The sequence below is a fragment of the Euleptes europaea genome, chromosome 11 (assembly GCF_029931775.1).
Source record: "Euleptes europaea isolate rEulEur1 chromosome 11, rEulEur1.hap1, whole genome shotgun sequence".
Classification (NCBI taxonomy): Eukaryota; Metazoa; Chordata; class Lepidosauria; order Squamata; family Sphaerodactylidae; genus Euleptes; species Euleptes europaea.
The window spans coordinates 3,623,444-3,648,936 of record NC_079322.1 but is presented as its reverse complement, the minus strand read 5'-3'; the positions used below and the strand labels follow the sequence as shown (position 1 = coordinate 3,648,936).

The 25,493-nt window shown below is 49.9% G+C and overlaps 1 protein-coding gene across 3 annotated transcripts in view; it reads left to right on the top strand.

Annotated features, from left to right (window-relative positions):
- The first annotated feature begins 1,055 nt into the window (after window positions 1–1,055).
- Window positions 1,056–25,493, top strand: part of VSTM2A (V-set and transmembrane domain containing 2A) — a 64,176-nt gene continuing 39,738 nt past the window's right edge. For all 3 annotated transcript variants that reach the window (XM_056857592.1, XM_056857593.1, XM_056857594.1), the window contains exons 1-2: window positions 1,056–1,169; window positions 3,130–3,296. In XM_056857592.1, coding sequence (XP_056713570.1) covers window positions 1,091–1,169; window positions 3,130–3,296 — 246 coding nt within the window. In that variant the 5' untranslated portion in view covers window positions 1,056–1,090. The remainder of the gene's footprint in view (window positions 1,170–3,129; window positions 3,297–25,493) is intronic.

Genomic DNA, 25,493 nt, shown 5'->3' with positions numbered 1-25,493 from the left:
CCCCTCCCCCAAGCGATGTATCTCCTGATGTGAATGTCTAAAAAGATGCCGGCACCCAAGCCTGCCCGGGGAAAGCGCGAAGACACGCCAGTCTGTCGAGAGTTGTTGAAGGGTGGCGGAAGATCCTGGAAGGCGCTCAGATCGGCTGGCTATTTTTAATTCACATCTTCCCGGATTAAGCCTCGGCGCTGCAAACAGGTTCTGGGGCGGGCGGGCGGGCGGTGTGCCGGAATCCTGCCCTGTAGAGCGCGGGGCTCGTCGCTCCCGCATTCGGGACGACACGCGTCCACTCTTGCGGGGGGGACTCCGGTCTGAAGTAGGCGGGGGTGGGGGTCGGGGGGAAGCCCCGTCCGAAGAGAAGCAGCCAAACCTTTGGGGGTTCCGAGGCTGAGACATCGGGGCCCTCAAGGGGGGGGGAGAGGGGGGAAGCCGCCGGGGCCCTGGGGATCGATCCCGGTGTGCTGGTGCGCCTGTGGATGACGGAGCGGGAGGGGGGGGGAGAGAAGGAAAGCCCCCCCCCTCGTCCATGAAACCGCCGCCTTGACCTCTCGGTCTGGGGTGGGAGGCGGGAGATCCCCCCCCCGCCGGCTCCCGCGCCTCTTTCAGCACCCTGGACAGCGGGTTTGCCTGCGCCGAGGAGGAGGAGGAGGAGGAGGAGGAGGAGGGCGGCGGCGCAGCCCTGCGCCGGGAGAGGGGGGGAAGCGGCCTCGTGGCCGGCCCGGCCCAGCCCAGCCCAGCTCCCCCCTCCCTCCCTCCCTCCTCCCCCCCCCCACTTTTGCACGCCGGCTGGGTGTGGAGGGAGGGCGCTCGTCGCGCAGCCCTGAGCCGCGGGAGCCGACGGAACCGGCAGGCAGCCGCGGGGTCCGGCGCCGGGGAAGACGCCGCTCTCCGACCCGCAGAGGGCTGAGCCCCCCCTCCCGACACCCCCCCCGAAGCGGATCGTGCCCCATCCAGGACGATGCTCCGGTGCCCGCTCGCCCGCTAGAGATCGCCGCCCTCCTGGCTTCGCGGGGACGCGCGTGGCGGCGGCCCCCCTCTTCTCCGCGGCGCCCCCCCCCCGATGTGACTCCCCCCTCCCTCCCGCTCTGGAATGATGGGGGTCTTCGGGGCTTCTGTCGGATCCCTTTTCTTGTCGGTGTTGTATATTCAGCAAGGACTTTCTTCTCAAGGTAAGACCCCCCCCCTTTCTGCCCGGTCTGGGAGCGCGGTTTTGGAAAGCACCTCATAGGGGGCTCTGTGGAAAGGTGCCCCCCCGCCGCCGCCGCCCCGCAAGGAAAGGGGAAGTTGGCTGGAAGTGACCGGGAAGCGGGTCGACCGCGCTGGGCTCCTGACCCCCAAGGCAGCCGGGCCCAGCAGCCAGAGGCGACCCTCCCTGCTCGCCCACCGTTTTCTCCGCGGCCCGGGTGCGGCGGGGTTTGCGCCGCACATCGCCCGCCACGTCCAACCCTCCCCTTCAGGCTTCGGGGAGCAGCACGAACAGGGGCGCGGGTCCGCTCGCCTCGCTTCAAGGCCGAGGTCTTCCCGCGTACCACGTCCCCCCCCCCGTTTCAGCCTCGTTCCCCATATTTCCCCCCTTATTTTCCGTCTGGCGACCCTCTCATTCCCCGAGACAGCCCCCCCCCGCCCGCGCAAGGCGCCTCTGTCCGCGGTGCTGAAACCCCCCAGCCGCCCCGCGGCTCCCGCAGAGCCCGCGCTGCCAGCGCGGGCTCTGCGGGAGCCGCGGGGCGGCTGGGGGGTTTCAGCACCGCGGACAGCTCCTGCCGGGCCGGCCGCCGCGGAAAGGGGTCCGGCTGGCCGCCGCTGAGGCCGGTGGGGCCTGAACGGAGCCGAGGAGGCAGCAACATCACCTGTAGGTGGTCTGTTGTAGGGGGGGCGGTTCTCGCCCGCTGAAACCGGGGGTGGGGGGGGGAGGCTTGGCAAAACAGAAACACGGAGGGAGTCTGCAGAAACCTGGATTTGAGTCCAGCAGCACCTCCAGGACCAAGACTTTTTTTGTTGGGGGAGGGGGGGGGTATGCGCTTTCAAGAGTCGAACCTCCCTTTTGTCAGCTACCCTTCATCAAAAACCTATTTTCTCATGCTGGTTTCTTACGATTATGATTACGGTGCTTAAAAAGTCAAGGCCGATCTGGTTTGTTCTCAGGTCATCATTCAGCTCCAAACCCCAGGCTTTGGTCTCATACCTTGAATAAAATATTTTATCTTCAGCTGTTTCGGTATTCCCTGCATCAACCTGTAACGACACACAGCTGAAGGAAGTGGAAAAAGCGGCTGCGCATTTCCCTGTCTTTTCCAATCACTCTGACAAGTTGTTGTTGATGATGATGGTGATATTATTTATTAAAATTTCTCTTTTCACTGAGGACTTCCTGCAGTGAGACTGGGTGGTTCTCATCCTATTAAGTTCCCTGCATGAGTGGAAGGTGCGCAAGGCAGGCGGTGGCAATTATGATTTCTATTAAGAGAGATCCCACGATTCTGAAACATGCTGCCAGATGCTGTATTGCATGTTCAGAAGGGGTCACCGTACTGAAGCGTTAGGATTTAGCTAAGGAGGTGAGCAGTTTTTATCTGGTGAATCTCCTACACCAAAACAGCAACTTATCTTTGTTTGAAGCTGCAAGCAAAAATAAATACATAAATAAATAAAAATAAGCAACTGGCAGGACTCTGTGTGAAGCAGGCATCACAGCACACGGCTGGAACACACTCCGTAGACAAGTGATCTCCCAAAAAGCCTATTCAGCTTAGCTGTATCACATTTTAATAATTCACAAGCTATAACCTCACCTATGAAAAGCTATAAATCTCCTAGTCTGAGTTTCCAAATGGCTTTCCCCTGAATCCCTAAGCAAGCATGCTGCAACATTTCCTTCTAGTGAATATTTAAGCTTAATTAGCTGTAACTTTGTAAACCCAACGGAGATGGAGGGGGCAGCTTTTCCATTAGCCAGACCTGAGTGACTTCCTAGACAATATGTACAAGTGTTTAGAAAGATTGGGTGGTAAAAATGTCTGGAGGGGAAGAAAGAAAGAACAGGATGCAGAGCAAAAATACATGGGGGTGAAAAAGAACGGCGGGGAAAACTGGGGAGCAGGAATCCCACTAAGATATGTTTTTCTCTTGCAGCCAAATTTACTGAATTCCCTCGAAATGTCACTGCGACTGAGGGGCAGAACGTGGAGATGTCTTGTGCATTCCAGAGTGGCTCTGCCTCTGTGTATCTGGAAATCCAGTGGTGGTTTCTACGGGCAGCCGAGGACCAAGAACCTGGAGCTGAGGTGACAGGCACTCAGGTACCATTTTGCTGCCCCCCAAATCCTACAAAAGCAAACCACCCCAAAGCCTTCAGGAAGTGAGGATCAAGGGCCAGGCAAAGTCCTGAGTTTCTCCTAATGAGGACTGCAGCAAAAAAAAAAGCCACCGAGAAAGAGATGCCGCTGGGGGCTGGAACCATGAGCCCCTCTGTTGTTTAGTTTGGTGCAATTCCACAGCCTGAGAATTGCACACGTTTGGGTCATGCCTGCCTTGTTAAAGAACCATTTCTTCCCAATGGCAAGGGACAAGCGGATATCTTCCCCACAATGGATCCAGTGGCAGTTGTCACTTTAAAATGTGCAGATGCTTCAGAAAACGAGACCCCATTTTGTCTGCCCCTTAAGAAAACTGCTTGGTGTAATTCTTTTCGTTCGGGGAATCTCATTTCCTTCTGCATTCCTGCAGGTTTACAAACATAGGGGACAAAAGTAGTCTTTGCTACCCAAACCCAACAGCAACAAAAACCAGACAGGTTCCCTTGTCTCAGTTGTATCAATTCCTTCTTAGCTCTTCCTACTAGTAAAAAAAAATAATATAATTGATTTCTAGGTATCAGAATCAGATTGATTAATACAGCAAAGCCATTAAAATATTCATATCAATTACAAAGTAGAATTAAAAGATACAGTATCTAAAAGTACGGGTCATTGATTTCTAGTGCCATTGTTCTTTTTTCTTTCCAAAGCGCAACTGAACTGTCCATTGATTAGAATTTTAGAGATAATCTCTGACACACACAGGTTTCTATGCTAAGAGTTCCTGTGAGGGATTTCAGACTGCTGCAGGATTCAGTTTTCTGGTAGCAAAAGGCCAGTGAACCTGCTGCTCTCTTGTTTTGTGTGATGCCCCAGTTTTGGAAGGCTGCCTGCATTAATAGGCATTAAATAACACCGCATTTCCACCAATCAGCTTCCCCCCCAAGCCATGCAGTTCACTTGGCTAGCTGTAGCAGGAAGAGCTCCTTTCTGCCTATAGGTGGTGCAATGAGCAAGCAAGCCTTCCCCAAGAAAGAATTCCCAGTTTTTATCCAGCCCTTGCAAGCAATCAGCCCTCTGAAAATTCACTGCTCTGCACTTGTGGCGCCTTTCCCCCTGGGTTGGTGCATTCCGGGCTTTGGAACCTTGTTCGTATCTGCCAAATGTCCAAGTAGTTAAAGAAATAGTCTTAAAGAAACAATGTTCTTATGTGCGCCGCCTTAGGGACTCTTGATTGGGTGGATGGGTAGAATCATCATCACCATCATCATCATCATATCTACAGATAACTTTTCTTCCCCAGAATGGGAAAAAATGCCAGGTACTCCTAAGTATACAGGAAGTTTTGCAAAATGTACAGCTAAAAACTCCCACACGTCATTTGCTTTTAATGATAAAATTAGTAACCGGTGGATCTGCAGTAACCTAATTAATCCTCAGAATATCTAGAAAATGGGTTTGGATTTCAGATTTAGTCCAAAGTGGAATCCCTCCCCCCTTCCCCCCATTCTGGCTTGTGACGATTATGTTACCACCACAGTCGAGTGTCAATGTACTAAGGGCTAGGCTAGACATCCATGTTCTTAAAGAGTTGGGTACAGATTCCCAGCTTGCATTCCCTGCAGCTACACAGCAGATGTGGTAACTGTCTTCTAAAAGAGAGAGAGAGATGAAGCAGGCTTGGAACAGCACCTGATGTCCCCCACCCCAAAAAAAGCCATTTTCCTGTGTGAAAACTGTGCTAGGGGAGTTATTTCTCCAATTTTGCTGGGAGCAGCAAAACTCTTCAAAAACTGTCATGTTTAGGTTGGCCCCCAGTCCCTGCTGTTTCCTTGTACGGAGTGGCCCCTCCCCATAGTCCCTCCCCGGGCAAGGAGAAGGGTCGGGGGGGGGGAGTTGAGTTAAACACAGAAATGCCACAGTGGGTCCAACATGCACCAATTCTGAATTTGGGTGGGCCCCAGCTGGTTTGAGGTCCAATCTGAAATGGATCTAAGAAAGAGGAGGTGGGGTGGAGGGGGTTTCCTCCATCTGAAGTGGCTCTCCCTTCAGAGGAACAACTACTTAAGTCAGAGGATGGCTCAGTGGAGTGGTAGGATGGGGGTAGGGTCCACCCCACTGAAATCCAGTGTATAGCCCCTCTCCACTCATAGCCTGCCGTAACTCTGAGTACGATCCCAATTTTAAACTGTCCACTGTTTCTTTTTTATATAAAAAATGATCTCTGCATCACACAGTGTTTAAAGGAACCTGAGACTGTTCCTTCTTTCCCAATGAGCGATTCAGACAGTCAAATTGATGAGCGCTCATATGTGAGAGACTTTAACCGTCTCAAAACTGCCTTACAGTATCCTCTGAACATGACTACATTGCCCCCGCCCATATCCGTCCTTTTTTTTCATGTACACACACCTCTGTGTCTACTTTCTTTTCTACTGTAACGAGTAAGTCAAGGAGGAAACTCCTGCTAGGAAAGGGGCTGGGGGTGGGAATCCTTCTTGGCCCTTCCGGTCCTGTTACCTGTCTAAAGTACTGAAATAGAATTTTGTTTTCTATTATGTGGTTGTTCCTATCTCACAAATTTCTGTACTCAGTTAGGAGATCCTGCCATGGGGGAGGGGGGCGCTGGCAAAAAGTCAAGAAAGACTGGACTCGTGGAGAAGTTCTCTCTCCCTCTCCCCCCCACTGCTAGAGCTGAAATTATTTTGTTATTTTTAAAATCCTCTAAAATTTGACACATTTTGCAATTTTGATTTTGATTTTAAAACCATCCAGTGCTGAATATATCCCTGGATTTTGCTGCTGTATATTACCAGACCCCTGACCTGGCCAGGCTTGTCAAATCTCAGCAGATCTCGGCAGTTAAGCAGCTTCAACCCTGCTTAGTGCTTTGATGGGAGACCACCAAGGATGTCCAGGGTCACTACTCAGAGGCAGGCAATGACAAGCCACCTCTGTTTGTCTACCCTGCCTGATCTCATCATCTCTTAGAAGCTAAGCAGGGTTAGCTGTGTTTAGTACTAGGATGGAACATTACCAAGGAAGTCCAGGGCTGCTATGGAACATTACTAGGATGGAACAGTACTAGGAACAGTAGTAGGATGGAACATTACCAAGGAAGTCCAAGCAGGCAATGGCAAACAACCTCTGAACATCTCTTGCTGTGTAAACTCTGCTGGGACAACATACGTTGGCGGCGACTCAACGGCACTTTCCATCAACACCATATTATCAGAAATGCTTGTCGGAGTGGAAATCGTTATGGTAGAAGCTGGAGAATCTCTTCATTTTGAAGTCTCTGCCTTTGAAATCTGAATTCTTTTTAAATTTCTGCTGCCAATTCAGGGGACTTTTCCTGGACTGGTCAAATGAAATTTTGTTTTAAAAAATGACTGACCATGACCGTAGACAGATCCCTGTCATGTGGTGTCAGACACTGATGTCTCTTTCATGGCAGCTCCTGTATACTGTTCAATGCTGCTTCCTCCTGAAGAAATCTCTGGTTGTGGCAATGAGGAATATCACATATTCGACACATTCAAATGACTTTTCCTATCAAAAGTCATAAAAGAAGTTTGAGAACCAGGTTTGGAGACAAATTAAAATCAGCTCTTTTGTCTCCCAGTCAAGACCAGAACATAACCCTCAAAATATCTCTCTTGGATCAGGGCAAGGATCCACTTAGTCCAGCATCCTTTTTCACACGAACACATGAAGCTGCTTTGTACTGAATCAGATCATTAATCCATCAACATCAGTATTGTCTGCTCAGACTGGCAGCAGCACTCCAGGGTCTCAGGGTGGTGGCCCCCACATCACCTACTACCTGAACTCTTTATCTGGAGATGCTGGAGATTGAACATGGGACCTTCTGCATGCAAAGCAGATGTTCTACCACTGAGCCACAGCCCCTCCAGAAATGGTGCATGGAAGCCTGTGAAGGACGCCAACATCACTCTCCCACTGTGTGTTGCTAACATCTGATGCTCAGAGATGTACTTAGTTTGAGCATTGAATAGCTATGGTTGCCATCCTCCAGGCAGTGGCTGGAGATCACCTGGGATTACAACGGATCTCCAGGCAACAGAGATCAGTTCACCTGGGGAAAAAATGCCGCTTTGGAAGGTGGCATTATACCCCATTGATGTCCTTCAATTATACCCCAAACCCCACCTTCCTCAGGCCCCACCTCCAAAATCTCTAGGTATTTCCCAATCTGGAGCTGGCAATCTTATGAATACCCATTGGGAGGTCGATGCTCTATGAACGCATTGAATCCTTTCTGCAAGACCCTTAAGCGAGCGAACGTGGTCACCTTTTGTGGTAAGGAGGGCAGATGGCACAGGAGCTCATTCGACAGCTTTTGACCCAGTTTCCAAAACTGTCCCTCCTTTTCGGAGCTGGATTAACCACTAGGACAGGGGTCCCCAAACCTTTTGAGCCTGCAGCCAACTTTGCAGTTCTGATACAGGGCTCAACCACAAAACGGCTGTCATGGGAGGCAGAGCCAACCATCAAACGTCAGAGAATGAATGTTTTAGGTAGAAGCTCTGCTGAAAAGGATTCCTTTTTAAATAAACGTATTGTTTTAAAATGTTTTCTTGCATGCCACAGCTTACCTTCAGTCACTCAGTGAAGAACGTTGTGCTGTGGGGCAGCTGATCCCAAAGCAATGTTGGTTTAAAAAATCATTAGGATCTCACTGCATTAGGACATCACTTAGCCTAAGGTACCTCACAGGAGCCCTGTTCACAAGTTACAGTGATTCTTATGTTACAGTCAACATGTGTACAGCTGAATGATTCCTGGTTTTGATTGTGAAGTGAGTGCACATTGCTTGTTTCTCACAAACAGATGTGCGCCTGTACAGGCAAGATGTACCTGTGTTCGCTGTAATAGGTAAACAGGGCTAGGGTTGTTGAGAGGGCAGAGGGGAAAGGGAGTCCACACATGCCCCCCCAGCCCCTAGAAGGAATGCAATGAATAAAACCCACATAGAGAGGCTCCATAAGGCCTTTGGAAGCGCAGTGTGTGAGGCCCAATGCGCACTGCAGAGGGTGCCGTGTGGGGTGGAGGGCATGCTCTCAAGGAAGGCTTCGGGGCAGGAGACTTTCCTCATCTGTTTAGGGCTCCAGACAAAATGTCTACTTTGGCAGAAGCTCTCTTCCCTTAATCAGAGAAAATTGCCCCTTCTCGTCCACCTAGGGTGCCAACCTCCAGGTAGTGGCTGGAGATCTTCTGCTATTACAACCGATTTCCAGCCGATAGAGAACAGTTCACCTGGAGAAAATGGCCACTATGGCAATTGGACTGTATGGCATTGAAGTCCCTCCCCTCCCCAAACTCCACCCTCTTTAGGCTCCGTCCCCAAATCTCCAGGTATTTCCGAACACAGAGCTGGCAACCCTATGTCCATCATTGCTGGCTTTGCATGACTGGGCCTTCGAGGGGCAGGATCCACACACGATACAGGGGGGTGGGAAGGGGAGTATTACAATGGTCTCCCAAGTTCTACACCAGACAACAGAGAAAGGTATTTTTTATAGATATGTTTGAATGTGTTTGTGCTTATCTACCTGAAGCTATAAAACATCAGGACTAGCAAACCCAAGGAAGCCTGTTCCACTGAGGAACCGCTCTAACTGCTAGAAAATTCTTTCTAATGTCTAGATGGAAACATTTTTGATTTAATTTCAACCCATTGGTTCAGGTCTGACCTTCTGGGGCAACATAAAACAACTCAGCATCATCCTAAATATGACAGCCCTTCAAGTACTTGAAGATGGTTATCATATCCCCTCTCAGTCTTCTCCTCTTCAGGCTAAACATACCCAGCTCCTTCAACCTTTCCTTATAGGACTTGGTCTCCAGACCCCTCACCATCTTTGTTGCCCTCCTCTGGACCCGTTCCAGCTTGTCTACAGCCTTCTTGAATTGTGGTGCCCAAAACTGAACACAGTACTCTAGGTGAGGTCTAACCAGAGCAGAGTAAAGCGATACCATCACTTTGCATGATCTGGACATTGTACTTTCTCTCTGCTGGTTTAGGTTGCCACATAATTCATTTGTGGATTTAATTAGAAACTGTCAGGCCTGCCTGCTCTCTGTGTCTAGAGATAGTTTCGTTTTCTCACAGACTCCCGTTCAAGGACTGTTTCTCTAGCAATTGCATTCCTGTTCCCTTTGAAGCTAGCGGGTGCCCGTGGGAGCCTTGGTGTGTCTAAGCTGTTTGATTTTATCTCATGTAACTGTAGTGCTCCTGTTTTTGTAGTGTTCTCATATAATCAAGTGCATACCAGTTTCCCCTCATTGCTGTCGTTCGATTCCTAAGCTCTGCTGATCTATGTTACCAATAAACCAACTCTTTTGGGACTACTAGTCTCCTGGTGTGGCTATTGGGAACCCTATGGAACAAGTGCTTACATTAAGACAGCAATCACCTTTCTTTCACCTGTCAGGCTAGAGCCCCGGAGGGTTCGCCTGGCGCTCGGATTGGAGCTAGGACGGTGCTCTCCGAGTTACCTACCCGTGGCTGGAGCCCCGTGTGGTTCGCCCGGGACCCGGGTGGGAGCAGATTCGCTCCCCGGGTGGTGGGTTCCTGCCCGGAGCCCTGGAAGGCTCCCATCCTTGGTTCCTTCCCTTGGGGACAGCGGACAACGACCCCGACTTAGCACGAGACGTTTTAGCTGAGATACGTTGTACTGACGCGGAAGTTAACTGCCTGACTGGACTGGTTCGAGCTCAGTGGCGTTCTCTGGCCGTGACGGTTCCCTGGATGTCCGAGGTAGCAGATGCCAGTGCTCGCCAAGACCTCCACACCCTGGACTGGTTGGTGGAGGACGCTTGATGGGCGGCGGAGGATTTACAGTTGTTAACTAGCCTCTTAGTGGGACTAACCTCCAGTGACACGCAGTTGGATCAGGCAGGGGTCCCAATCCGTCCTGCTACATCACCAGGCATGGCGACTCCAGCCACGCCGGACCCCCAGCTTTGCCAATCGGAGGCAAAAGCGGTGGCAACACGGGTGGCTGCTCTTTTGCAGGGCAAGACCTCGGCAACGATTTCTGTGGCTGAAATCACAAAGCTTCTAACCCCTGACTTCGATGCTGGTGCGGCGGCCTTGGTGGTACAGATTCAACCGATGTTGGATCTTACCGACCCCTCTGAACTCCTCTTCACTTTGGAACTGGAGGCTCTCCCACTGGTTACTGCAGCCCTTGCCACTAAGCTTGCGGCCGACCAGGCCTTGGCGGAACGCAAGAGGGCTGAAGATCAGGCGCGGGCAGTGGCGGATGCCGCGGCCAAGGCTCGGGCGGAACAGGAGGAGAGGGAACGCTTGGCTGCCGAACGGCCGCGATCCGGCACACGTCCCCAACACCCCGGGGGCTATGAATTTCCCTCGTTCTCCCCGACTTTCGTTCCGTCTCGCAGTGTCCAACGTGCCCGTAGGTTCGGGGGACCTTTGCCCGCTGTACCGGATGAATCTGACGAGGAGGACCTATACGGTGGGGAGTCCCTCTGGGCTTCTAACCTACGGGCCAGCCAATCCCGCCGCACTGGCGGTACCGGCAACGATGTGTTTTTGTTGCAGAATCAGAATCTGGACCTCATGGAACAGGTGGCATGCTTACAGGACCAACTGGCCCTAGTACTCTGTGACAACAACCAATTGCAAAGGGCCCAAACCGCGCCCGTTGCCCCTGCTCCAGCGATGCCACAGCAACCACCACAGCAACCACCACAACAGCCGCCGCAGCAGCCAGCTGCGCCAGTGGTACCTCCCGGTGGAGGACCCTTTGCTCCTGACGGAGGACCCGTTGCCCCTGGCGGAGGGCCTATTGCCCCTGGCGGAGGTCCCGTAGTGCCAGGAATCCCTACCCTTCCGTTACTACCGGGTGCACCGGGAGTACCAGGGGCACCAATTCCTGGACACCCACCTGCTCCCCCAATGCCATGGAGGCAACCCAAGTTGAAGATTACTTATGACGGTTTGGTTGAGACTCTGCCCCCCTTAATCTTAACTGCCAAGGCCGCCGCACCAGCATCGAAGTCAGGGGTTAGAAGCTTTGTGATTTTAGCCACAGAAATCATCGCCGAGGTCTTGCCCTGCAAAAGCACACTCCCAACTGAACTGGCCAATTTGGGAGAAGGAAGCTGCAGCCGTCCACCATGCTCTCACTACGTGGAGGCAATTTCTGGAGGGTTCCAGGGTCCCCTTTGAGGTCTGGACCGATCACAAAAATCTGGAGGCCCTTACGGGGGTCCACAAACTGTCCGCAAAACAGCAGCGTTGGGCTGACTTCTTTGCTCAATTCCGTTTTGTGCTCAAGCATGTGCCTGGAAAACAGAACGTGCTGGCATATGCTCTTTCCAGGTTTCCCCAGTATCTGGTGAAACTCGACTGTCCTACGGTCTCCTTGTTCACCCCAGCGCAAATGAATGCTCTACCGGTGTTAGCTGTACAAACCCGGTCCCAAACTCTGCTCCAGTCCCAGTCCCACGCAGCGGACAACAGAGCCTCTGAAAGGGGGGAATCAACTCCCTCACCAGTCCCACCTGCGCCTCCTGCGCCTAGTTCCCCAGATCAACCAGTCCTCCCCTCCACCCCACCACCACTGCCAGCGAGCCCTGCTGCACCCCCCTCAGCGGTGGGGGTGACCCTGCCCGACTCCTTCCTGGACTCCCTTCGTACCCAATGCCTGGCTGAATGCACTGCTCAGGCACTGCCCCCGTCCCTGCTGGAACGGGGTGGTTGTTGGTACAAAGACTCAAAATATATGTGCCCAAAGTGCCTTGGAAGGAAGTCCTGCAATTAGCCCACGGAGCCAAAACTGCGGGCACTTTGGCTTTTTGAAAACTCTCCACTTATTGCGCAGGCAGTTCTGGTGGGTGGGCATACGTACCGACGTGGACTCCTTCATCCGCAGTTGTCCAATCTGCGCCACTGTCAAACGATCCCAAGGGAAACCCCCTGGACTATTGCAACAGTTGGAAGTCCCTTCTAGACCCTGGGAGGTAATTGCTATGGATTTTATGACTGATCTCCCCCTCAGTGAGGGAAAAACGGTTTTGTGGGTTATTACCGACTTGTTTTCTAAACAGGTGCATCTCGTCCCGTGTGCTGGTATTCCCTCCGCCCCAAAGTTGGCCCGCCTCTTTGTGTCACATGTCTTCCGACTACATTCGTTTCCGCGCAAGATTGTGAGCAACCGCGGAAGTAGTTATGTTGCCAAATTTTGGAAGGCTTTCCTCAAACTGGTCGGGGTGGAACAAGGTCTCTCTAGTGCTTTCCACCCCCAAACGGATGGACAAACTGAACGCGTTAATGCGGTTTTGGAATGTTATCTCCATTGCTATGTAAACTATCACCAGGATAATTGGGTTGGGTTGTTGCCTTTTGTTGAGTATGCGTATAACAATGCTGTCCACCAATGCACAGGTTTCAGCCCATTTCAAGCTGTATATGGCCAGGACTTCAATCCTATTGGCCATATCGATGTTTCGGGGAAGGAGGGTGGTAAAGATGTGGCAGCTTGGGTGGACGCGATTCATACCACCTGGCCCTGGCTAGTGAAAAATCTGGAGCGGGCTAAACGTAAACACAAGGCTCAAGCCGACAAGCACCGGTCTCCTAGCCAGGACTTTAAAGTAGGAGAGTTGGTCTACCTGTCTACCAAAAACCTCTGGTCCACCCGCCCGTGTAACAAACTCAGTGCCAAATACGTGGGTCCCTATCCCATTTCTCGGATCATTAACCCAGTAACTGTGGAACTCTCCCTTCCAAAGATGCATCCATCCAGTTTTCCATGTAAGCCTCTTAAAACCTCATGTTGCATCCTGGCAATGGCATCCCGACCCACTTCCGGAACAGCCAGTGATGGTGTGGGAAGGGGGAGCATTTCGAGGTTGCTAAGATCCTGGACTCTCGTTTTCGTCATGGCTCTCTCCAGTACCTGGTTCGTTGGAAACACTTCCCCCCTGCCTACGACGAATGGGTTCATTCTCGAGACGTTTCCGCCCCGCACCTGGTGTGCGCCTTCCATGTCGCCTACCCCCACAAGCCGTCCCCCTCGTGGGATGGGAGGGGGCCCTAAGGGGGGCAGAATGTCAGGCCTGCCTGCTCTCTGTGTCTAGAGATAGTTTCGTTTTCTCACAGACTCCTGTTCAAGGACTGTTTCTCTAACAATTGCATTCCTGTTCCCTTTGAAGCTAGCGGGTGCCCGTGGGAGCCTTGGTGTGTCTAAGCTGTTTGATTTTATCTCATGTAACTGTAGTGCTCCTGTTTTTGTAGTGTTCTCATATAATCAAGTGCATACCAGTTCCCCCTCATTGCTGTCTTTCGATTCCTAAGCTCTGCTGATCTATGTTACCAATAAACCAACTCTTTTGGGACTACTAGTCTCCTGGTGTGGCTATTGGGAACCCTATGGAACAAGTGCTTACAGAAACACAGAAACATTGAGCTGGAAGGGACTTCAAGGGTCATTTAGCCCAAGCCCCTGCACAACACAGGAAATTCACAACTACCTTCCCACTAGTCCCCCAGTGACCCCCTGCTCTATGCCCAGAGGAAAACAAAAACCCTCCAGGATCCTTGGCCAATCTGGCCTTGAAAATTCCTTCCTGACACCAAAGTGGTGATTGGCATTACCCTGGGCATGTAAGAAAGGACTATGAGAGCCTGGTTGTTTGTTTTACGGTTGCCAGTGGCTGGAACCCAGCAGCATCCTGGGTGGGGGAGGGCATGGGGGAGCACTAGGGTTTCCAGGTCCCTCTTTGCCACCAGTGGGAGGTTTCTGAGGTGGAGCCTGAGGAGGGTGTGGTTCGGGGAGGGACTTCAATGTCATAGAGTCCAATTGCCAATGCAGCCATTTTCCCCAGGTGGACTGATCTCTGTCAGTTGGAGATCAGTTGTAATAGCAGGATATCTCCAGCTATCACCTGGAAGTTGGCAACCCTAAGGAGCACCATTGCCATTTTCAGTGAAAACTCAGAAGCGATGTCATGCTTCTTTAGGAATCTATGGTTTTAGAGTTGCTGGCAATTCCTAGAGCTGCATGTCATCACTTCTGGGTTTTTCCCAGAATTGTGTACTTTATTTTTCTCCCACTGGCGGCTGGAGCAGTGACAAGCAAGGGGAGGGGAGATGGGGGGGACCTGGAGGTCTCCTGTCCTTAGTGGGTAACTGGCAACCCTAGTTTTTTTGTGAACATGAGGGAGCATTAAAAATAAAACAACGTGGTGCTGTCTGGAGTGGGTTAACATGGTCTAGCCAAGTTGGCGCCAACATCAGGCCTTTGCACAACCTGCTGCTGATCCTGGGTGTCTTATAAGGCCTGTGAGCTCTGGTTGGGCAGCAATCAGGGTTCACACATAGCGTGTTGTCAATGGATGCCTTTCATGTGAAGGTTTTTTCTCTTTGATTTGTTAAGTTTAGACAATTGGTTTGATGCCTTTTTTTGGCAATCCATAGAACACATTTAGGCCCTCCTTCCTATCAAGTTGTTAGCCGAATTGCTCCTTTATATGGGGAAATTAGCTGAGCAATCGGTAACTATGTATTTTTATAGCGATCTCGCACTCAACTATACCAGAATCCGTTTAATGAGACGTTTGAATAAAGACAGAGACTAGGAGTTCCAAATTAAACAGTGTTTATGTATTCACGCATTCAAATGGTGCAGTACAGACATACAAGAGGCTAAGAAATATCAGACAGTAGCACAGGGACGTTTGCCAACGTGGCAGGAGAGCGTTGACCCAATATTTACCTTATCTAGATGAGGTGTTGTCCAACTCACGTAGACTAATAACAGATTGAAAAGGAAGACCGAGATGGGGGGGGGGGTTCCCGTAGACTTGACCAGCAAGGCGGGAGGGAGCGTGGTAAGGCTCGCGAAACCAAACCAACAGAGTAACGGCAAAGGTGCCAGGAAAGACCTAAGGTGGCCTGAATGGGCCAGGGGCATCCCAGTTATACTGTTTTCTGGGGGCGGGAAGAGGGATTTTACCCCTCCCAGGTTCCCAGGTGACAAAAGGTGAAAAAAGGATTAAGCACTGTCTACCGGGTCAGGGTAGTGAGAATTCGGAAATCTATTCTGATGCCAATGGCTTTCGCAACCCGAGATGGTCAGAAATCTCTCTGCTGATGGGATTTACATTCAGGAACAATAGGTGCGATCTGTGCAAATGTCCTGGGGTCTCTGCAGCTGGACAGGAGAGATGACTCATCTGGATATCAGGATTACTGCTAACGACCCATTGAGCAACGGAGGAAGTTGGGAGGGGGAGCAGCTCGCATTGAATACGTGGCTGTCAGCTCTCTGCGAAATGGCTGCTTCTAAAACAGAGATTTACAGGAACATGGCTCCTCTCAGGTTCACAAGAGACAGCCCTTTGCATCTGGTTCCTAGTAGCTGGTTGCCCGGGCTGGCAAGAGCGGCTGTGTCAGTTTCAAAAGAGCCGCGCCGTGACTGCACAGTAGCGTTTGAGGCAGGCGCACGGCTGGAAAGCAGTCAGTGCGCTTGCATACCGGGTTGCCAGGTCCAGTCCTGGAGATTTAGGCAGGCCCGTATGCTATCAATTCCTTTCCTTGCCGCCTGAAGACAACGTCTGAAATGGCGGCACACCTAACACGTGTTGATTGAAGTCTTGATTGGAGACACCGGGGTCGGGTTGCATTGGCCAATGGAGGTTTGGGAACCATTTGTCCTATACTAAAATCTTAGATTAAAAACGGGGCCGCCTAGTGAAGTTGGACAACCTCTCAAGAAGTGTGCATTGTTAAATTTGCAAGCATATTTCAGGGCGGATGCATTGCATGTATCAAAGCATCCGGCTCACCTTACAGTACAAAATAAAACATTGTTTTCTAAACTCAAGCTTACATTGCTAAACTAACAAACTGAAAACATATACATTGAGTCATAACAGTATACATAGGATACAAAGAAAAAAAACCTTAGGCAAAACTGCCGGATGTAAAAAGGAAAAACTTTGTACCCTTTTTAAAGTTACAGATAGACAAAGATAGAAAGACATACCGCTGGTTTACAAGCATTCGTTTTAGGATCTGGAAAATCTCGTTCCCCTCCTAGTAGAAGGGTGAAGGTACACATAAACGCAATGGTTTCCAGTTCGCTCCTCCCCATGGTAAAGAGAGGGGGGCTAAAAAAATCTTCTTTGCCTCTTCCGTTGGCAATCGGCTGGGCTCGGCTATCTTCGTGCTTCTTCGGTAGCACTCTTCGGGGCCTCGCCTGTCTCGGGGGTTGGTATGGGATGGCCTGGCTAAGGGGGCGTGGGGTGATTTACATACAGCCTTGCAAGGCATTCTGGTCAGATGTAGGGCCATGCTAGGGGCACAATAAGATTACTGTACCATTTTACTCTGGCACCTCTGCCTGTCATTAAGGGGTCTAGTTGTCCGGGACCCTTCCTACGCACTGGTTTTGTGTCCACTATATCCTTTTAGGGTTGATCTACTGTAGTGGATGCCCTCGCCTTCCATAGCCATCCATCAATCATGAAGACTCGCGCTTGCGCGGTCTTCACTATGGTACCTCTCGGGGGTGGCGCCTATCTGGCGGGTCACCAAAGGTGACCTCGTTGGCTTACACTCGCGCCATTCTGGTTTCGGACCGGATGATCCCGCCGTGCGGGTTAATCCGGGCGAACCGTCGAGGCTCTGACTAACGAAGCGATTCCATTTGGTCAGGCTGGAATCGCTTCCTCGGGAAGGGCCTCAATACTCTGGTAAAAGATAGATCAAACAAAATATATACACACCACACGCAGTAAAACATATATGCATAACTAGAGCCTTAGGGTTGGAGAGGCGGTCGTATGCAAATGGCGGGCATACTGGCATGCTGGGTAGGGGCACCTGTGGGGGCTCCTAGCGCGACTACACATTGGGTACTCCGTTTGGAGACCTGTAGGGGCACGTGCGGGGGATTAGGTCTGTCTTTGACTTTCTCAGGGCGGGCTATTTTGCAAATTTGAGTTGGTTGCCATGTTGGGTGCGTCTACTGCTGTCGTGGACCCGGAGGACTTTCTAGCCTCTACTCTTTACTGAGCCGGCCTAGTGCTGGCCGTGGGCTGGTGGTCCAAAACCGGCCCGACAATAACTGGCATGGGTCTCCAAGGCAAAGGCCAGATCAGACAGTTCCACTCCTGCGAGTACCATAGTGAAACTGCCATCAAATTCCTGACTGTTCCCAGCCAATTTTTCCAAAGGGGCAAGCCAAAAAGGGTAGCCCGGCCTATGAAGGTCAAAGAACAGACTTAACAGATGGGGGAAAGGGCCCGGATGCAGTCCTATCGGCAAAGGCCGGCCTTTCTCGGATTTCTCCGTAAGGGAGAGGTGTCAATCATTCCTAGTCTCGTGGCCTTTCGAGCTGCGGACCTTCGCTTTACTGATACCACGTTGGAGGCGATTTTGGGGGAGGAGAGGCATTTGCATAAGGCGCAGGGTATTATGGTACACAATACATTTACACATTTCCTAATAAAACCTTTGCAATAACATTTCTATATCCAGGTGTCTGTAAGGCCTTTCCTGGTTTCCTATTCTTATACATATGAGAAAAATACTAGATGAGAGGTTTAGCTGGACACAGTCTGCAGAAGGTAACCGGGGCTAGGGGACCAAGTTAGACCGAGGTGCAATCCATTAGCTCTAAGCTAATTTTCCCTGGTGGCATGTCCTCACACCCACCAGTAAATGCGGTCCTTCCCCACTAGGCCCGTGTGGGTCTTTTGGATTGCATTTGGGCCATTCTGGTTTTGGATAGCCAGCCCACTGAGCGGGCTAACTATGTAACCAGGACCTTGAGGTCTCTTCCTAACAGGGCGATTCTACGGGAGCCGGAATCGCCTTCTCGGGGGGGAGACCTCTCCTATACTGGTAAAAGATAGAATTCCAACTAAACAAAGCAGCATATACAACAACATTTCCTATACTTGACATGGTACGCTCCAAGGGGAGAGGGCGAGGGGACTTCATGCTAAAACTGCGCAGACTCGGTCTGCACCAAAGGGTCCGGCTTATGCAAATTTTTGAGTCCAGGGGCTTGATGGGTAACTGACTGCTCCTGGTGTTCAGACAGGTATTCAGCCCAGGTGCTGTCCGTTAAAGAGACAGCAGCAGGTTTTTGACACAGAGAAGGGTGCTGGCTTTCCAGGGGTATGTTTGTTTTTTGGGGGAGGGGGCCCCCTGTGATCTCAAGGTGGGTGTCTTTAGGAGACCATGCGGTGGCAGTGGAAGCCCTCCTGCATTAGTGGGTGGGCCGTCCAAAACCAGGATGGCCCGAGTGCTTGCACACCCCACCGTTGTAAGGTTTTATTGGTTTTCCCCAGGGTTTTTCTTCTGCTCCAGCAATTGGTGTGTCTCCTTCAACAGCCTGAAATCGGTAGTTGCACGGAGGTTCCCGCCTTTACGGTGGGTGTGATGACACGCCACTAGCGGAGCCAACTTTAGAGAAAAACCTTTTCAATTTTTGTGCCCGGGGTTTGGCCAATAACAACCCCACTCTAAATGTTAAAGAATAGATCTTGAATTGATGGAAGGGGGAGTATTCCCTCCTTCCCAACTAGAGGGGGCTTTGGAATGCTGGGGGGGCCCTTTTTTGGGGGGGGCTGTCTGACCTTAAGAACAATTCATAATGCATACAACAATATGAAATTCATCTAGGTGTGCGCGCGCAGCCTGCATTGATCGTGGCATGCCGCTGGAGGTGGAGAGGCCTCTGCACTTAGCACTAGGCATTATAGTCATTCATATTTATGCCTTTGCACAATAAAATTTCTACAACTAATTCATCCCTTTTCCCATTTGAGTGGCTTATCTGTGTTACACACTTTTACTTGCCACAATAATAATAATAAAATTGCTAGACGAGCCAGAGAGAGAGAGGAGAGAGAGAGGGAGAGAGAGGGGGGGGAAGTGGAGAAATGGAGGGTTCCATCTCCTCCCCTCCTCCCTTTCTTTTAGAGCGGCTTATATGCTAGTTGGGTGGTGCGATTGACAATCTCCAGCTTGCTGAGCTGCCGTTTTACCCAGCACCCAAGAAAAATAATCAGCACAGTTAAACAGGCTTGTGTTACCAGGATCTGATGCTTAATTGGCTGCACCTTTCAGTGGTTTAGGCTGGAGGAACTACTTTGTTCTGATGGTTAGATCACAATAGTATAAAACATATGGGGGAGTTCATAGACTTAAACATACAGGACATCATGGCTCCAAGGGGCTGGCCCTTGCAGCCTGTATTGTACATATTGAAGAATACACATATGAAAATCACCCCTCTCCCTCTTTGGCGAGAGCCCCTGAAGCAGCAGCGGCTGGATCAGTTGTCAGATATCTTCTTTGGGGATGTTCGGGTCTGACCAGGAGGTTGGCAAAGGGGAGCCCTGGATATAAATATCAGTGCGGGGTCCCACTTGAACCAGTTACCTTAGCGCATAGATACTAGGGTTGCACAGACTTGAATGCAACCCTGGCTATACTGGAGGGTGATGCACTTATTTTTAAAGCAGAAATCCAGTTTCTAATTATGCCCTGTCAGCAAGGAAAGATTTCTTAGTTGTTCCCTTCCCTGTGCATTCTCGCAAGCCCATTGTTGACTACCCTCCCTCCTTTGGCGACCTTTGGGGCACCTTGCCAGCAGGCTGGCTTGCAGCAGGATTGTTGCTGACCAGGAGTCTCCTGCCTGGAGGTGGCATAGAGGAACAAAGGAGGAGCATACAGCAGGGAGTTCCAGCAGTAGTTGCGGGTGCTCGGGAGTAGAGGCTTGCATACTTAACAATATTACTTAGACACATTGATGGCTTGGGGGGGGGTGCTTTGCACTCGCATTGCACCTTAAGGCAAGGCAAACAATCAAACAAAAACACTGAGGCGGAGAGAGCTGAATGCAGTCAGCTCTTCTGGTAGAAGGGTCCTTGCAGGGAGAATTTTAGCCAAAAAGGGGCTAGCAGGCATGTATATGACTAGCAGTGGCTGCTGAGAGCAGAGTTGCAAGGCTAAAATAGAGCATTAAGACTTTTTGTTCCTCTTCCCCTTGTTTCCCAAGGGGAGGGAGTACCTGGTTGTTTATTAAGTTCTTACAAAACAGGCAGGTATTCATATGATAGAGACAAGTGGCGTTTGAGCAAGTTAGATCAGGGAGCAGCCTTATGCAGGCTGCCATTAATAATCAAAGACAGTACACATTGTAGTATGCATAAAGCATTGAAGTTTCTTAAAGGAGAGAAAGTTGAACACTGTAAACAGAACAGAATTGGTGGGGGGTTACTCTTCTTCCCGGTTCTCCTGGTTGGTTGGCATGGATCAGGAAACAAGACTGTTAATGAATGCCAGGTAATTGTATTACAAGATCACAAGAGGGGAAGGAAGAGACCCTTCCAGTGGCGGTTTGCTTCTCCACCCCCCTTCATAACCCAGATAGCCTTGTTAGCATGCCAGGGAATGAAGGAGCTAGGTTGAAACAAACAAAAATCAGGACTTTTTCAAGATTTTCAAAAATAAATTCAAAAGAAAATGAACCCAGCTCAAAATCTGATATTTCTCTCTTCAAAAAAAAAGGTCCAAATTCAAAACTTCAAATCAACTTCAAATCGAGTAAAAACTTCAACTCGACTTCAACATTAAAAAAATTGATTATATTTCTTTCCTTTAAAGAGTTCCAAATTCAAAAATAACAGTGGTTCAAAGATAAAAGTAGATTGGATATCTTCTCCCCCCCTCCTTTCCTCTGAATGCATGAGGAGGAAAGGATTGTTTCCGTGAGGTGTACCCCGCACCAGAAGGCTGTGTGGCACCACTGGGCATATGCAGAGTGCACTTTGGAAGCCGGGGTGGGTTCCAGTTTGTCTAACGAGCGAGGGGAGGGAGAGCAATGGGGCTTTCCCTGTTCCTAATGAGATTTTGGTGAGTCTTGATACTCAGGGGTTATCCACATAAAAAATCAAATTCAAAACTGTTTACCAAATTAAAGCAAAAATCCATCTTTTAAAAATAGAGCACCTGGGTTTTACGTTTAGTGAGGTCCTGGTGTGAGTTTGCTAAAACTGAGCAAATCACAAGGTTCTTACAGAGCTTAAGTTGCAAGCAAGCATGAGAGCTTCCTCCTGAGGAAGGAGCAAGGGTGAGAACTAAAGGGTTACCAAAAGGGACTGTATCTCTGTGCATGTGCAGAGTGCACTATGTACATTGAGCTGCATTAATGGGATCTGCCATGATAGGCAAGAACAAAATGTGCAACTAGAATGAGAGCTTGGGGGTTGCTTCAGGGGGCTAGAGAGCCCAGGTTGCTGTTTTCCTGGAAACAACCCTAACATTTTGGAGGAACAAAAAAAATAAAAATGGGGGGGGGGAATCCTATTGCTTGGATTACAGATTATTACCATGTTGGATGAACTCATTCAGCTGCTGCATCATTTAGGATTGCAGGATTTTTAGTCACCACTCTCGAGACCATCTTATTCATGTACACTTCAAAACTCTTCACTGACCTTCTTATAACAATACAATCCTTTTTGGCCGCTGCTTATGGGCTGCAGTCCCAAAGCATTAGCCATCCTTTTATTTATTATATGCTAAACATTTTTTTTCCCTCACACCATGTCAACATACTTTCACCTTCAATTTTCTCCAACACAGCAATAATAGCTATAAAACCGAATGAAGAGTGGCTGGGAGCTGTGGGGGAGGGGCAGAGCACACGGGGTTCTCCCCTTCATTATTCATTTTTCACATATTTACAAAAGGCAGAATCTAAATTTACAAATATACTACCATTTACTAAAGAGGAGACTTTTACTGCGCAGTAAAATTAACTTTATATTTATTCTACGAGCACATGGAAATAATTTCCTCTTACTTTCCCAGGTACCTTGGGAAAGCATTCATACAGACACACATGCTAGTTTCACTTGCAAACATACAGGCACTTGGGGAGCGTGCTCCCTTGCATATTTCCATTTGGTGCCCCATGCCAATTTTGCGCAAACCGCATTGTACTTTTGGGGAACCAAGGCAGATGTTTCTGTGAGATTGGCCAGATCTTCACAAAAGCATGTACCCTAAATATCGATTTATCATATTTACCACACACACAACTCTATTTCCTGTAGGAGAAAAACATGTTATATAATTATCCTTTTCCTGTGCCAGATAGACTTCTCTGACCCAGGGAGGTTTCATTACAACTGCACATCATGGCTACTTTTTACACATATTCAACATTACATTAGAAAGACCAGGAGATAAAGCGTCCTCCCTGAGGAGGCTTGCTTTCCTTTATTAACCTGCGGAGAAAGGGTTAAACTTGGGCTGGTGCTGGTGCCCTTCTATTCCCTACAGAGGAAGCAAAAATGATTTTTACTTTACCATTCCCTTGGGTGCTCTCCCTTAGGATGGGGAGGCAGCATTTTCTTTGAACATGGTCTGAACTTCTTAATCCTTACTCAAAATATAGGGGGGGGGGAAACATTCACACATGCATTCACTCACACAAGGGGGAGAAAAGGAGGGATACTCAAGAAGCTTGGAATATCCCAAGTTAGTTCCAGCGGGCTGCTTGGAACAGCATTTTCATTTAGCATGGAATTTAATGGTGTCTGATTGTACTTTCAAAGCTACTTGAGCTCAGCCTCGCATTCTGGTGTTCCTGGGGCTGTAGGTCAGTCAGTAACTTTGCAGCGAGCTCTTCTCAGTTGGGGAAGAGGCTGCTGGTTCCCTTTGTCAATTGAGGGAATGGTGATCCTCTGCTGTCCGGTCATTTTGGGGGGGGGCAGACAGTAAGGTTTTTAATAATTTTGTCTTGGGTCAGAAGCTTCTGCTGGAGAGACTGAATTTTGGCTCCTGAATGGTCTAGTTCCTGTTGCAGCGAGGTGATCCTGCTTAGAGCAGCAATCAGCACTCCTTTTACCTGATTTAATTCTTTTTGTGTTTCGAGGAGAGCATGAGATAACTCATTCCTCTCTTTTTCTAGTTCATTTTCTACTGATTTTAGTTTTTCATTTTCTTGTGTGCTGGTTCCTGATTTCTCACACATTTCCTGGTACTTAGGTTGAGAGGTTTCACAGCGCTTACTAAAAGCACCAGTTGCCCGGGATCTAACTGGGTTGCTGTTGCCGATACTGCACCCCGAAAGACCACCACGGGACCCACCCAATTTTGGCAGCCATTTCTTTAATTTGTTGTGGCTGGGGTCACTGTTCGATTTCTCTGCCATGGTAAACTATAGCTCAGGGAAGGGCAGGATCACTCTGGCTGATCCGTGTAAGGCAAAAACAATGCTTCTCAGTGGAGAAAAGGAGGGGGGGTTGAGCCTGAATTGATCTCTTTGGATTAAAATGCCCCCTGTGGGTTTTTCAGGATGGCGGGGATTTGGCAACAAGTTGCCCTTTTTATTTTCACCGCAAAGGAAGTGGGTTTGAGTCAATCAGGGCTCCTTGGATTTTCTAAATCGCTGGCTGTGGGTTAGCAGCTCAGCACGGAAGGAGGGTTCAAGGATTCAAACTGAGCTACACTTTAACTTAGAGAGAGAGCAGGCATTGCTGGGACTTGGCTCTAATATTCCCTTTTAAGGAGGGTGAGCCTGCCTTAATAGGGGAGATGTTACCTTGCAGATCCTCTAAGGAGAACCTGCTTTTTTTCTTTTTCCAATGTGGTCATGGTAGACCTTGCACTAACTTTCTGGCAGATATCCTAAGGGAAACTGCTGGTTTCAAAACTGGGAAACGCTCCTGGCTGTCCCTCTAAGGAAGGAGAGCGCGTTTCTGTGCTTACGGGAGAAGGTTCCAGCTCGCTTCCCAAGGGAAACGGGCTCCTCTCAGCACATTTGATTGGTGCTTGCGGGAGACGGTTCAGGCTCGCTCCTAAGGGAGACGGGCTCGTCTCAGCACATGGGGACAACCTTTATCAGAGGAATGTCCTTCAGTCGCGGTAGCGCTCCTGGCACGCTCCTAAGGGACGGGTGCACGCTCCACTCGGGAACCCTTCTGTCGTGGTAACGTTCTTGGCAAACTCCTAAGGGATGGGTGCACGTTCCACTTGGGGACCCTGTATTAGTGGCAACGCTCCTGGCACGCTCCTAAGGGACTGGTGCGCGTTCCACTTGGGGATACTCCTGGCAGAACTCCTAAGGGAAAACTGCGTATCCCAGCCTAGCGGGAGTGGCCACTCCTCCGTCCTAGGTCTTTCTGGGTGATTTTAACCCTATGCGGGGGCGCTTCTACTCGCCCAATAACCTCACTCCGCGTCCGGGGTGAGTGAAATAATATTCAGCAGGCAAAGCCTGGTAAGGGTGACGTGAGAGAGGAGAGGAGAGATCGTTTCCTCTCGAGCGATTTCTCAAGGAGGGGGGGGGATATTATATTGGCCTACGTGTAGGTGCAGATGCCTACGTGCAACCTACTCTGCAACACCCAGACAGCCGTTCAAATGGGGAGTCTCCGAAGAGAGGTGGTTCCCAGGGCAAAGCCTTTCAGTCTCCTTGCGTTGCTGAGAAGATAGCTCAGCTGGCGGCTAGACTTAGGGCTGAAAGAATGAAGGGGGGAGAAGCCAACCCACAAGATAGCGCTCACTAGAGCCACACACTCAGGCACACACACACTGTCGTTTTACGTGACAATTGATTTTTTGTGAAAAACTGGTCAAAATTCAAAGCGTCTCTAAAACTTTTTCCTACGTCAACACGCTAAATACACACGTGCCGACTCGCATGTATTCAGACGTGCAGGAGTGCCCGCATTCTCCACCAGTAATCTGTTAGCCGAATTGCTCCTTTATATGGGGAAATTAGCTGAGCAATCGGTAACTATGTATTTTTATAGCGATCTCGCACTCAACTATACCAGAATCCGTTTAATGAGACGTTTGAATAAAGACAGAGACTAGGAGTTCCAAATTAAACAGTGTTTATGTATTCACGCATTCAAATGGTGCAGTACAGACATACAAGAGGCTAAGAAATATCAGACAGTAGCACAGGGACGTTTGCCAACGTGGCAGGAGAGCGTTGACCCAATATTTACCTTATCTAGATGAGGTGTTGTCCAACTCACGTAGACTAATAACAGATTGAAAAGGAAGACCGAGATGGGGGGGGGGTTCCCGTAGACTTGACCAGCAAGGCGGGAGGGAGCGTGGTAAGGCTCGCGAAACCAAACCAACAGAGTAACGGCAAAGGTGCC